The sequence below is a fragment of the Protomyctophum bolini genome (genome assembly GCF_963924005.1).
Source record: "Protomyctophum bolini genome assembly, chromosome: 5".
In the NCBI taxonomy this organism is placed as follows: Eukaryota; Metazoa; Chordata; class Actinopteri; order Myctophiformes; family Myctophidae; genus Protomyctophum; species Protomyctophum bolini.
Genome location: NC_137866.1, coordinates 4,112,158 through 4,127,255, shown reverse-complemented (window position 1 = coordinate 4,127,255; position 15,098 = coordinate 4,112,158). Strand labels below are relative to the sequence as shown.

Here is a 15,098-nt window from a genome sequence, read left to right as displayed (position 1 = left end):
ATGTACATTTTCAGGATTCTAATTAAAAAAATAGCAAAAAAATCTAGATTTCAATTCGAATAGCAAAAATAGCCGATCTACAAGCTCAGTAGATCAGCTATTGTAGATCGGCTATTTTTGGTACGACAGTAATATAACGCCCTATAGGGAGTGAGTGTGGAAATATAGTGGCTCCTCTCCATCGTCAAAGTTGCCCCACCCCTGATCTAGCCCATTCTGACCGGGAACCCATTTTGGTATTAGCATCATGTTATGCTTTAGCTATTGAAAAATAGCAGATCTACAAGCTCATAGCGCGCCACCGAGTGGCGCGCTACGAGCTTGTAGGTCTGCTATTTTTTGAAAAATCGAAGAACGACTGACATTTTTTTTAATCTGATCTCAGGTCAGAATGGGTTCATCAGACCTGTGTGTGTCCGGTGGAAACCTCGTATGAATCTGATCCCAGGTCAGAATGGGCTAGACGGATGTATCCTGTTGGCCGGCCTTACCTTTAACCCGGTGCTTTATGTGCTTATCCAGCTCGTACTCTTTCCTCACGGCCTCCTCGGACACCTTGGGAGCTCCGGGGAAACACACCAGCACCACGCTCATGTTGTCCTTGCTGCCCTGGAGAGGACCACAGAGAACAACAACAACAACGTAAACAACACACCAGCACCACGCTCATGTTGTCCTTGCTGCCCTGGAGAGGACCACAGAGAACAACAACAACAACGTAAACAACACACCAGCACCACGCTCATGTTGTCCTTGCTGCCCTGGAGAGGACCACAGAGAACAACAACAACAACGTAAACAACACACCAGCACCACGCTCATGTTGTCCTTGCTGCCCTGGAGAGGACCACAGAGAACAACAACGTTAACAACACACCAGCACCACGCTCATGTTGTCCTTGCTGCCCTGGAGAGGACCACAGAGAACAACAACAACAACGTAAACAACACACCAACACCACGCTCATGTTGTCCTTGCTGCCCTGGAGAGGACCACAGAGAACAACAACAACAACGTAAACAACACACCAGCACCACGCTCATGTTGTCCTTGCTGCCCTTGAGAGGACCAGACCGGAGAGAAACATAATAATTATGCATCATCTTTCATTTATGGTGAAATTTGACTTGACTTTTACGGGTTGAAGCGAGCGTTTAAAAAATCGCTTATATGGCAAGCTTTGGCAGCATTAGAGCCTCCCCTGGTCGGATGTCGCAATTTAGATTTTTCCTACTGACTTCGGTTCACTCGACATTCGACCAGGGGAGGCACTAATGCTGCCTCTCTCCGGCTGCAACTCCTTTGCGAAACATTGCTAAATAAGCAATTTAATATAGTCTGGGATATAGTCTCATATCACAATATTGAAATCCAGAAGCCAACCAACATATATATATATATATATATTCTTAAAACAATATGTGTACTCCCTACCTTGTGCAGGCACGTGTCCAACAGGACGTTGCAGACCTTCTCCAGGTCGCTCCACAGCAGCAGCCGCGAGCGCACGAACTCCACCAGCTCCTCGTTGGACATCACGTCCCAGATGCCGTCGCAGGCCAGCACCACGAACTCGTCTCCCTTCGCCGCGCGCTTCCAGTCGCACACCTCGGGCTCGGGGCTCACCGGCTGCTCCGTGGGGCCCTTGCCCTCCACGCACTTGTACTCGTAGTCCCCCAGGGCGCGGGACACGGCCAGGCCGCCGTTGACCCGCCCCTCCCGGATGTGGCCGCCGGCGTTCTTGATGCGCTCCTTCTCCCGCGTGTCGACGGGCTTGTGGTCGGTGGTGGAGAAGGCCACGCCTCCGTCGCGGCACAGCAGGGCCCGCGAGTCGCCGCAGTTGACGAAGTAGAGGTGGTCGGGTCCGAGCAGCAGGCCCACCGCCGTGCAGCCGCTGCGGTCCGGCTGCGGGCCCATCTGGGGATACTTGGCCAGTATCTCCGGGTCGATGCCGTCCGGGTTCGGGTCCGGCTGCGGCCCGGCGCAGGGCCCCAGGAAGGGGCCCTGCAGCGGGTCCAGGCTCTGCCTCATCTCCGGCAGGCCGCGGATGTGCTCGTCGATCTTCAGGAAGCCCGAGCGGATGTGGTCCTTCACGTCCTCCACGGAGGCCCCGCCCCCCTCGGGCAGGATGTGCTCCAGCATGTTGGCGGCGCAGAACTTGGCCACCTGGGCGCCGGCGTGGCCGTCGTACACGGCGAAGAAGGACCAGTCGGCGCGCCCCCCGGGGAGGCCCACCGCCGCCGTGTGAGCGTCCTCCATCTGCACCCGCCAGCCCTGCATGGAGCTGAGGCCGTAGCGCAGACCGTTGCCCTCGCCGTGGGCGCTCTCCTTCTCCTGCAGCGGCTTGGGCAGGAACTGACCCATGGTTTATACCGTCTACAGCTGCAGGGAGAGAGAGAGAGAGAGACAGAGAGAGAGAGAGAGAGAGAGAGAGAGACAGAGAGAGAGACAGAGAGAGAGACAGAGAGAGAGAGAGAGAGAGAGAGAGAGGGCAAATGAGGCGATTAGGCAAGACAAGAATTCAGACAAACGTATGAGTGATTTTACTCGAGTATAAGGAGCCAAAAATGTACATGACCTGTCAATGTAATGGAAACCCAGTCCGGCTCATTGAACACCAGGGATTTACAGTTTTTATATACCTGCCCACAGACAGACATGTACCATGAGGGCCTGTTCATTGATTAGGTCAGATAATGTGCTGAAGAAACAGTCACAGCTGAGCAAACAAACAAAAAGGAGGTAAACAATCATGTGAGTTCTCGCTAGACATGCAGTTTCAAAGTCCTATAGTTACGTCCTATATAGGCAGAATGCTGTACGCATGTTGTACGCACACACGACAGCGTTCGCTTGCACCTTACACGTGCAGAATGGACAGTAGCTTTATTCAGATACCAGACCTTTAAGTAGCTTTAGGGCCGAATCATACTCCTATTTTAGAGCCGAATAAAAGTCGGTTCGGCTCTGTAGAGCCTACAATGTGACGTCATTTGGCTGTAGAGCCTACAATGTGACGTCATTTGGCTCTGTAGAGCCTACAATGTGACGTCATTTGGCTCTGTAGAGCCTACAATGTGACGTCATTTGAGGTTCGGGGGGCGGGGTACCGTCCTAAAGTCAACTCTTCGGTGCTACTGGAAATCTCTGACGAGCCGAAATCATTTCGGCACTACAGCACCGAAACAGCGGTAAAATGGGAGTATGAATCGGCCCTTACTCTGATACCAGACAGAAACTAGGCACTCTCAACCACTACTACACCTCTCTATGCTGTCAGACGGTATGGTATCCCACCCGCAAGGTGAAACTACCCCTCCCTCCAACACACACACACACACACACACACACACACACACACACACACACACACACACACACACACACACACACACACACACACACACACACACACACACACACACACACACACACACACACACACACACACACACACACACACACACACACACACACACACACACACACACACACACACACACACACACACACACACACACACACACACACACACACACACACACACACACACACACACACCTGAGGGAAGTGGAGGTACGGGATTGCATAATGTAGCCTATAGTGTCTCAGTTAAACTACAGTGTGGAATAATAATACACACACCACGTTTGCGTCTCCGACCATTCCATGTGACAGTGGCAGAGTAGAGCCGCATCGTGAGCTTGTAGATCTATTTTCTGTATAGGTTTTTTGCAATAAAAATCCAAATCTACAAAGTAAGTTCATTTTCAAATAATTGTGAGTGTAGTAAAAGTACAATATTCACCTGTAGATGAGATGTGGTGGAAAGGAAAGTCTATAGGATGTCTCTGTTGGAACTATAGTTCCCGCCGCCGCACGGAGCCTGATTCCAGATCAAGCAGGTTGAAGATGGATGGTTGGCTGTGTCGTCTGAGTGGAGTGAAGTATTGAACATTAGAAACACTCGAGTAAAGCAATAAAAGGAAAAAACACAACTGTAGTTAAACTATAGGCCTATACGGTACTTTACAGCCCTGCTCTCCTCTCACACTGATATACCTGCACCCTCTCAGGCCTCCTTATAAACATAGTACTAGTATCACCCCTCCCCTCCACCCTCCCCCCCCGCCCCCCCCCCCCACCCCGCTAATCACATCACGAATCATTCAAATTGATTCACTCATGTTTCTGTGTTTGTTTAAAGCCAGTGGTTTTCAACCAGTGGCCCGGGGTCTTCTGAATCCCAATTGTTTTCTGGAAACATCAGTTTCTATACCAGTGGTTCTCAAACTGGTCAAGCTTGTCAAACGTGTCAAACATGTCAAGCATATGTATGTATTTGGATAACCCACAATCTCAAAATAGTTTGGTTCCAGCGGGGACCTCCAGAAGCAAAGATTTGAAAGATGTATTCAAAGATTTGCACACGTTTTCACAATTATTTTTTCAAAAATAGCAGATCTGCAAAGCCTGTACACAGTAGTTCTGCTATTTTTGAATAGTATAAAATAATGGTTAATGTAGGCTGATTAAAATGTAATGCTTTCCCAGTTTTAATGGGTTAATGGCAGTGAGGTGATTGACAGCTCTCCATAGAAGGAATAACACTAGACAACAGATGTATTATATTTCATATACTGTAAAAAAAAAAAACAGTGTTGATTTTGTCGAATAATACTGTGACAAAAAAGGCCTTTGTCGACTGCCTTTTTTCACTGACGAAAACTAAATTAAAACTAAGCTATGATGACTAAAAGCAAGACTAAACATATTGACAATTCCGTCAACAAATGAAAACTAGACTAAAATGTTTGCAAAGGGACTAGTGGACAAAAGATACAGGTCATTTTTTACACTTGGTTGCATGCTGAAAATACCCAATCTACGCTCGACGCAAGCGCAAAATCAGACACTACGACGGCATTAACCCATTCTGACCTGAGATCAGATTCATACGAGGTTTCCACCGGACACACACTGGTCTGATTAACCCATTCTGACCTGAGATCAGTTTCTAAAAATGTCAGTCGTTCTTTGATTTTTCAAAAATAGCTAAAGCATAACATGATGCTAACACCAAAATGGGTGCCCGGTCAGAATGGGTTAAGGCCCGGCAAAATACATTTTAGTCACTAAAACACTCCAGATGACAAAAATACCTCCTTTTATGATGAATTCCCGTTCTGCTCTTTGGCTTTATAGAAGTGTATATTTGTATACGTCTCTAAATGTTTTGATGAATTGAACAAGGTGGACCCTGTTGTAAACAAGTGTAGTGCTTTATTGGGTCGTCCACTCACAGTTAACAGTCTTTGTATTGAGTTTGTGCTTGAATTGTACTGTAATTCTGCAAATTTAGTTAATAAATATTTCAATCAATCAATCAATCAATCAATCGATGAATCAAACTAAGTCTCATTCCAAAGACTATGACTGAACTAAAATAGAGACTAAAATAAAGACTATGACTGAACTAAAATAGAGACTAAAATAAAGACTATGACTGAACTAAAATAGACTAAAGAGACTAAAATAAAGACTATGACTGAACTAAAATAGAGACTAAAATAAAGACTATGACTGAACTAAAATAGAGACTAAAATAAAGACTATGACTGAACTAAAATAGAGACTAAAATAAAGACTATGACTGAACTAAAATAGAGACTAAAATAAAGACTATGACTGAACTAAAATAGAGACTAAAATAAAGACTATGACTGAACTAAAATAGAGACTAAAATAAAGACTATGACTGAACTAAAATAGAGACTAAAATAAAGACTATGACTGAACTAAAATAGAGACTAAAATAAAGACTATGACTGAACTAAAATAGAGACTAAAATAAAGACTATGACTGAACTAAAATAGAGACTAAAATAAAGACTATGACTGAACTAAAATAGAGACTAAAATAAAGACTATGACTGAACTAAAATAGAGACTAAAATAAAGACTATGACTGAACTAAAATAGGCTAGAAATGTGCTGCCAAAAACAACACTGTGCAAAAACAGCGTTTGTGCTTGAAATGTATACTGTAATTCGGCAAACTGATAATAAATATTTCAATCAATCAAAATATATATTACATATACGTATATATAACAAATCACACCCGTGTGAACTGAGTGGTGCAACTCCGTGTGGGGGTCAGTGTTGTATTGTAATATATATTATGATAATATTATTGGTATCATCGGTTACACACCGCCATTCAGAAACACCCCCCATTTGTTACCGGTATCATCAGGGGTTAAATAATCTGTTCGAGAGTCTTGGAGTTTCACTTATTTTAGCCCAATCTGAGCCTCATTTTATACATTGGCGACTGGAAAATAGCCAATCTACAAGCTCACAAGCCTGTATATGGGTCTGCTGCTATGTTTGAAAATGACACGTGTTGGGATAAAGTAGACCTTTTAAGCAGTTCTGAACGGGAACCCATTTTGGTGTTAGCATCATGTCGTGCTTTAGCCATTGAAAAATAGCAGATCTACAAGCTCATAGCGCGCCACCGAGTGGCGCGCTACGAGCTTGTAGGTCTGCTATTTTTGAAAAATCAAAGAACGACTGACATTTTTTTAGAATCTGATCTCAGGTCAGAATGGGGTAATCAGACCAGTGTGTGTGTGTCCAGTGGAAACCTCGTATGAATCTGATCTCAGGTCAGAATGGGTTAAGCAGTTACCATTACTTATATGAGAGTGTGCACCCTATAGCTGTGCTCAAGCAAGGTCACAGAGAGACAGAAGGATTCCTATATAGTGTCTGAAAAAAAGTAGAGACACGTCAGAATTCTCCAGGACAGACGACCCCCTCTCTGTCCTGAGCTTCGAGGGGCGCCCCGACCAGCGGACTGATATGATGATCCAATCTGATTTGTGATGCAACAGCTCGTATTTGCTTTCATATACCGGTATGTCTTTGCTGTTCATATATATGCATATCACATGACCACCACTCATTTTGGAATAAGTATCCCGGGCAATAAAATATGCCAGATCCTATGATTCCATGTCTTACGTGTACACAGCCTGCTTATTGGACCATCAGATAACTCTCTCGCGGTAATAGCGCATCACACGCCGGCGGGGGGCGGCGGTGGCTCAGGGGTAGAGAGTGCCTGGATGGCAACCGCAAGGTTGCCAGTTCGAACCCTGTGGTGCTCCCCCAGAGTTACTGTCGAAGTGTCCTTGAGCAAGACACTGAACCCCTAATTGCTCCCGATGTGCTAGTTGGTGCCTTGCATGGTTTCCGCTGCCATCGGTGTATGAATGTGTGAATGTAAATGGTAAATGGTAAATGGTGCATTTATATAGCGCCTTTATCCAAGGCGCTTTACATAGATTGTGCATTACATTCACCCATTCATACACCGATGGCAGCGGAAACCATGCAAGGCACCAACTAGCACATCGGGAGCAATTAGGGGTTCAGTGTCTTGCTCAAGGACACTTCGACAGTAACTCTGGGGGAGCCCGGGTTCGAACTGGCAACCTTGCGGTTCCCATCCAGGCACTCTCTACCCCTGAGCCACCGCCGCCCAATGTGATGCACAATCTATGTAAAGCGCCTTGGATAAAGGCGCTATATAAATGCACCATTTACCACTTACACACCCAGACAATACGGGACAAACCGGTTAAACTGGATTCTTTTACTTTGAGGTCTGATACGTCTTCCCTTCTGACTTTGTTTACAGGACTTCACAGGAGGTCGACTTAGGTAAAGTGTATTCAGTGTATTTAAAAAAAAAAAAAAAAAAAAAATCACACCTGTGTGAACCGAGTAGTGCAACTCCTCTCTCTCTCTCTCTCTCTGGTACTAATAGTCATACTCGTGCTCATTAACATACATAGGTGAACACAGAGGCAGACACGGACATTGCTGTTCCTTGGAGTGGTTGCACCACTCAAAAATAAATAAAAAACAAATGGAGCACATAATACTACATACATATGCATATATACGTATACATACATACATACAGCCTAACTTGGACTCAGGGGGGTGGACGCCTCTGCCTTGCATAGTCGCCAGTGAATAGGCATTTTGCCCTTCACTGGTAACCCTATTTTGGATTAGTTTTAAATATATGAAGGTATGGTGGGCTGGGCTTTTTACAAAAAAGCCCCCCTTTTAAATACTACACACACACATACATACATACATACATATCCATTTCAGAAGTTTTGGCAGTTTTTAAGGACCCACTTTTAGGCCAGTGCACCAGAGCAAGCTCTTGCCTTTTTTTAAACCCTACCCATTTTAACCAAATACATACATACAACATACATGTACAATTCCAGACATTGGTTTAGGACTACGGGCAATTTTCTTTTTCTTTTTTTTCCTCGTCTGAGCAATTAGCCTCAGGTACTTTATTACATCATATTCAAATCGCTCACTCTCAAAGTGTCAGGTATTTACACTGTGGAAATACTGTAATACCTTGAGATTCATGGGTCTGCGTGCTGCAAATAAAACAAATAAAGTATAAGGAATATATGTAAAGTAACGGGGCAGCTACTGTTCAGGAGAGGAGAAAAACTGATTATTACTTATTTGTTTTAGTTAACCCATTCTGACCTGAGATCAGATTCATACGAGGTTTCCACTGGACACACACTGGTCTGATTAACCCATTCTGACCTGAGATCAGATTCTAAAAATGTCAGTCGTTCTTCGATTTTTCAAAAAATAGCAGACCTACAAGCTCGTAGCGCGCCACTCGGTGGCGCGCTATGAGCTTGTAGATCTGCTATTTTTCAATAGCTAAAGCATAACATGATGCTAACACCAGAATGGGTTCCCGTTCAGAATGGGTTTTAATAGCACAGGCAGACTCTTCACATAACTAGAGCATGTCTGAAAAAATAAATGTCAGAGCTAAAATTGACCTTTCAAGCCTGTTTTCTCAACTCGCTGTTTTCCGTAAGACATCACCCTTTATGTGATATGTAATAGTGTAATATTGTCTATATGGTACTGTATGTTTATATATATATATATTTGTAATATTACTCTGTCATTGTGTTTTCGTTTTATTGTTGATCTGTGTTGCTCTTGTTTTATTTCATTTTATTTATTGTACAGCACCTTGTGACATTTGTTTTGAAAGGCGCTTTATAAATAAAATTTACCTTACCTTACCTTTAGACTAGTCATTGGTTAGACATGGGTTAAGGTTAGGTTTAGGTGTGCTGCCCTGTGGGAGGTTAGGTTTAGGGGGTGAGGGTTTGAGATAGGTTGTAGTTGTATAGGACTAATGACTGGTCTAACCAATGACTAGTCCAAACCAAGTACTGTCTAAACTAAGTACTGCACCCACTCTATAAGCCATATACTGTATCTCAAAAACTGGTGGGTCAAACTGAACTATGATTCCCTGCTTTCATATGATTTTTCTTTTTTTTTTAGTTTGTTCACATTGATTGATTGATTGGCCACATCGATACTGTATAATTTATGTATTTCCCCCAGACATACATGTCTGTCTCTGTCTCTCTCTCTCTCTCGTTTTTGAGTGGTTAATGCACCACTCAAAAACGGATGATCTGCATTATTGTTACTATAATATGGTGTAGAATATTGTTTTTTATTCTGTCTGCGTGTAGAATATTGTGATGAATATGGCATGCTTGTTAATGAAAGTAAAACCAAATGTATGGCTATATCGGGATCTGATGAAGATAGGCAACCTATTCAGCTTGCTTCCCTTACAGTGAAGCATTGTGACAGTTATACATATCTTGGAGCCATCTTCACTGCTGATGGAAATGCCCGAAACTCACTTGCCCTACATGCAAAGGAGAAGACAAAGCACCTAAACAAACTGATTATCTTCCTGACCACCAACTATGATGCTCCATTTTGTGTAAAACGTAAGGTTTTTGAGGCAGCTATATTGTATGGGTGTGAGGCTTGGTTGAAAATCCCCTTAAAGTCTGTTGAAACTCTCTACATGGCTGGAGTGAAATCCCTACTTGGGGTGAGGGTTACTACCCCTAACTTAACCTGCCTGTTAGAAGCAGGACTGCCTTCAATGCAAGCTTTGGTGAGAGAAAAGCAAGCCAGGTTCTTCACCAACATACAGCAGTGGAATGGCATGCTTGATGACCCCTTGTGGTATGTTCTTCAATTGCTGAAGAAGGAGTACCAAGTCATGTATTCTCATTTATCTGAGATAATGGAAAAACGAGATCATATTGAGAGTGACCGAAGGGACATGATTCATAAATTACAATCCAAAGAGGGAACAAGATATAAGACATACCAAGCCATCAACCCAGATCTATCTGTTCACCCACTCTATACCAGCAACAGCAGTACACCTTACATTGAGGACTATTTGAGGATAACCTTTACACGGTTTCGGTTGTCCGCTCATAGACTGCGTGTGGAAATGGGAAGATGGAGCCGCATACCACCTGAACAGCGGTTTGGCCAATGTGAGACTGGTATACAAAACGAACAGCACATACTGGTTTGTCCCCTCACACAAGATATCAGAGAGAAATATGGACATGAGGGTATTGATTTGAGCTCACTCTTTGTGGGCACTAACAGAGAGACTTTGCATTATGCTACATGCCTGCCTGTCACTTGTGGAGCAATAGAAAGCTCCTGTTGTAAAGGGTTTCTGTGTATTGTATATTTTAATGTATTGTACCTTTTTAAAGTTTTTGATTCATGGGTTTTTTTATTATTGTTTGGACCCAATGTTTTATACATTTGTGTCAATAAAGTAACTAACTAACTAGTGTAGAATAGATTAGTATATAGGCACACAGCCACTGCTGTCTGTCCAGATATTTTTCTCTTTTTTTTTCTTTTTTCCTGTTTACCTACAGAGACTTATTACTTTGTTTTTGTTTTATCTGTTTAGTTTGTCATGTATAATTGTAGTTGGTAAGGGTAGGCAAAATAAGCTAATTAGCTTCAGCCTACACCTTTTTTGGTCAAAGCAATGCATCTTATTTATATACCGTTTCATTCTGTATGTATGAACTGAAGACCAAAATAAAACATTGAAAAGTGAAAGTGAAAGATATCCCTCTCACAGGCAGGTCTCTCTTCGAGGTGCACACTGTAGGCATAGCATGGACTGACCTCGTCAAAGTGCTTCGTCTTCTTTGGGAGGACATTTTACTGTCCATTTATTCCTCGAGAAACTACCTGTTTTCACTGTTTCTAATTCCTCTTTTTTATACTTCCGTAGGCCTATAGTATAGCCTGCCTTTGTGCAATTTCTCTTGTTAACCAGCTGCAGAACAGAGCGTCGCAGTCCCGCCCCCTTTCATGACGACGCCAGGCCCAGGAAATGAATCCCAATGCATTTTTCCCCCATAGACATTTCAAAATGTATTTATTTAAAGACCTTTTAAGCAAACAAAGTAACAAACGCAATATTTTGGACCAAACAAATAAATACAAAGAAGAAAAACCACAAAAATAGTGTTGTAAACCTTTGTTTGGCCCAAAACATTGTGTTTATTTGTCATGATTTGTCACGACAAGAGTTGGCTTTGTCCGCGGCGTATAAACGTCTTTAAATAAATACTTTCTGAAAAGTCTATGAGGGAAAATGAACAGGGGGGGGGGGGGGGGACTGCAACGCTCTATAGGCAAAATGTTTAGCGCTGTGCATGGCAGCAGGTGGAATCAATGTATTAACGAGAAATGATCTGACATTCAGCAGTGTTGCGCCCAGAATATAATATGCAAAATTGCAAAGTCAAACTCATAAATTCACAATGTATCATATACCGCCCCTCGTTGTGAGCTTTGAGATCTGCATGCTTATCCCATTCTGACCTGAGATCAGATTCATACGAGGTTTCCACTGGACACACACTGGTCTGATTAACCCATTCTGACCTGAGATCAGATTCTAAAAATGTCAGTCGTTCTTCGAATTTTTCAAAAATAGCAGACCTACAAGCTCGTATCGCGCCACTCGGTGGCGCGCTATGAGCTTGTAGATCTGCTATTTTTCAATAGCTAAAGCATAACATGATGCCAACACCAAAATGGGTGCCCGGTCAGAATTAGTATACGTTGTAGCCTACTTCTGGCAGAAGAGGGTAGTTATGAGAATATTAGTATAGGCCTATGTAAAATCATAAAAAAAGTGTCTAATGTTCATGATACAATACCATATATATACACACCACCATTTTTTTCTACTCTGTGTCTCATAGAAACGTGTCCACCACCAGTGACATCATCAGTGGGGAATCGAAGCTAATGGAAACTGCAGGCTTTCGATTCCTGAAAAAGTTGCAATACGATGTTGTAACTTGTAAGCCCAAAAGTGTGCATGTGTACAACTTCCTGGTGTCAACTGCGCATGTTACTTTCCTTCCATGAAGCAACATGCATGGCGTCGCCCGTACGGCGTCTGCCGTCTTCGCGTCTCGTCCTCTTTAGACAGTCCTTGGACTCTTTAGACAGTCCTTGGACTCTTTAGACAGTCCTTGGACTCTTTAGACAGGATCCTTGGGCAAAACAAGGAAGTGTGTGGCTCGCTGTGGTGGCACAAAGCGTAGCTACTTTTGTGAATTTAATAGTTTTATGAGGTTAAGGTTTGCAACCGTTTTAGAAAATAAGCCAGGCGAGGCCTCTCAGCCATTATTAATCCATGGTAACCCCAGAGACCTTGCATTGCTTATCATTAGCCTGCGGACCCCCCCCCCCCATTTGAAAACACATGCCAAGGACCCCCATAAGAGAAGAGTGTTACGGCTCTAGCAGTGATTCTCAACTATTTTCATTTCAAGGGCCCCCGCGGTTTGACCTGAATTTAAGGCTATATGCATGGTCCCCTATTTAATGGCATTTCTTTCTCTAGGACCCCAAATGTATATTGTACATTGGGGTGTTGTGGCAATATTACTTAGAAGGGTAATATGTTACTTATTAAGGCAAGCTATGTATTAGGCCTACTCCTTAGAAAAAAGTAATAGCCTAATATTATATTATATAGGGTCCATAGGGTGGCCCTGTCAGTTTAGATCTGGCCCAGTCTAACTAGGAAAAGAGGAAGAAAAACAACAAAAGATAGCCTACTTTGGCAGCCCTTTTAAGTTGTGCTGCAAATGTCTGTTTAGTAGCAAACTACAGCATGCAAGCTGCCTTTGTTTTAAATCGTCTCCCATTATCACGTTAGCGAAATCGTTCACACCTATCGCCCCGCCCCCTCTCCCCCCCCGCCCCCCCCGCGATATGCTAATTTTCCCAGTCAATCATTTGATCCAGCCTCCAGGTACGCTACACGCCTGAGAGTAATATTACTTTTCGACCCGTCCCTAAGCATAAGAACACAATCTGAGCCAGCTCCTTTTAGAACTGAACCCAATTCATTGGAATAATAAAAGTCCAAAATGAGCCAAACTGAATTATTGCAAGGATATATACAACAAAATAGTCAACAGTCTCTCAGTCTTTTTCTGCTGCATATTCCACAGTTGGAATTCAACATAAACAACCTGAACTGCACAGAGTGCACACACATGGCTGCAGCATCTCAAAACGGACAGTAACATGTATTGTGTCCTACATAAACAAACAACAAACAATAAAATAACAGCAACGGTCTCTGACCTTTTTGTGGCAGCCGGGATCAAGGACGATCACAGCACAGGTGTTTTATGATCAGTATGATGGGCGAATCAACTGTGGATACTGCGGTAACATCTCCTCTACAGTGAGCCTCTTCAGATAGTCTCCATTTAACGTGCCGGGCTGCCGGCGGTGGTATCTCTACCGAAATCCACTCTGTTTGTTGGTTTGCCTGCGCGGTGTGGGGCGTGTTTTGAGTTTTCAGTCAGCTTAACATTCTTGTGCGTCTCTAAACACGCATGCTTCAACAAGTTAGACAAGTTAGACTTGTTGAGCAGTCTTGCTGAGGAAAGTAGGCTACTTTTTTTTTGCCCACGCAAAGTTTACAACGGATGTGCAGCTGAGTCATGTATGTTCCAGTTAACCTGACTCTGCCAGATTGCGGAAGTATTGAGTTCACCAGCAGGGGGAGTGGTTCTCCCTCTGATCTTTCTGTTGTGTGGAAGTGCATGGCTCGCAAGTGCATCGGCCGCATAATTATGCTACGTCATAATAACTGTGCGCAGGCTGCGGCTCATTCTAAAAGAACAGATCTACAAGCTACAATGCATCTCTGTTGTTAGCTGTTGATAGCTTGCAGATCTGTTCTATTTTTCGCATGCAACAACTTGCTGCTTTGCTTTGAGTACTTAAATGAATGCAGAGGCAAGGAATTGCAACCAACCAGGAGGTGCTCAGGAGGTGTGCAGATATACAAAATGTTAAAATAGTGCTCTGGGATCAATCAGGATAACACATCTATAGAACAAAGCGGAGATCCAGGCACGCTTAAAGGTTAAAAAGGAGAAAAACTTTATTCAACCGACATTTTCGACCTACAGTATACGGTCTTCATCAGCCACTGCTGAAGTGCCCTTGAGCAAGGCATTGAACCCCTACCATGAAATGTTCTATGAGCAGGGCCTGGCTGTAAACAAGTTCTTGAGCTTAGTTCAGTTACCCTGGGTAGTCGAAACATGTCGGTTGAATAAAGTGTTCCTCCTTTTTAACCTTTAAGTGTGCCCGGATCTCCACTTTGTTCTGTACATAAATGAATGAATGAACAGTAAATAGGTAGGCTATATTATTACTGTTTTGGCATAGTAATATAGTTATACTGCTGGGTAAAGTAATATTACAGTAATATATATATATATATTTTTTAATATCTTTTTATTGGGTTTTTTACATTTTCTCCCCTCCCATCCCTGGAACATGTGACACATTTAAACCTAAACACCAGTGTGTAATAATAAAATGCCACATGTTTATTAATGGTCATAAAATACACGGTGAAAAACACAAGTTCACTCAAACACCTATAGTGTTTGAATTCCAAACACCTATATGACTGACATTGATTGTAAAAACTAAACACGTTTATGTGTTTAAAAAGTGTTACTGGCGACTAAACATGTTCTTCTGTTTATAATCTAAACACTGTGACACGTTTAAAAAGTGTTACAAATAAGTGTTTAATACTGTT

General features: G+C 43.1%; 1 protein-coding gene across 1 annotated transcript in view; it reads right to left on the bottom strand.

The window, feature by feature from the left end:
* Positions 1 to 13,962, bottom strand: part of LOC308315582 (protein phosphatase 1A-like) — a 17,101-nt gene extending 3,139 nt beyond the window's left edge. Inside the window, exons 1-4 of the mRNA XM_080763635.1 lie at positions 13,616 to 13,962; positions 3,810 to 3,934; positions 1,436 to 2,383; positions 492 to 609 (exon numbers count right to left, since the gene is read on the bottom strand). Of these exons, the coding sequence (XP_080619761.1) occupies positions 492 to 609; positions 1,436 to 2,365 (1,048 nt within the window). The 5' untranslated portion in view covers positions 2,366 to 2,383; positions 3,810 to 3,934; positions 13,616 to 13,962. The remainder of the gene's footprint in view (positions 1 to 491; positions 610 to 1,435; positions 2,384 to 3,809; positions 3,935 to 13,615) is intronic.
* Between the last annotated feature and the right edge of the window lie 1,136 nt (positions 13,963 to 15,098).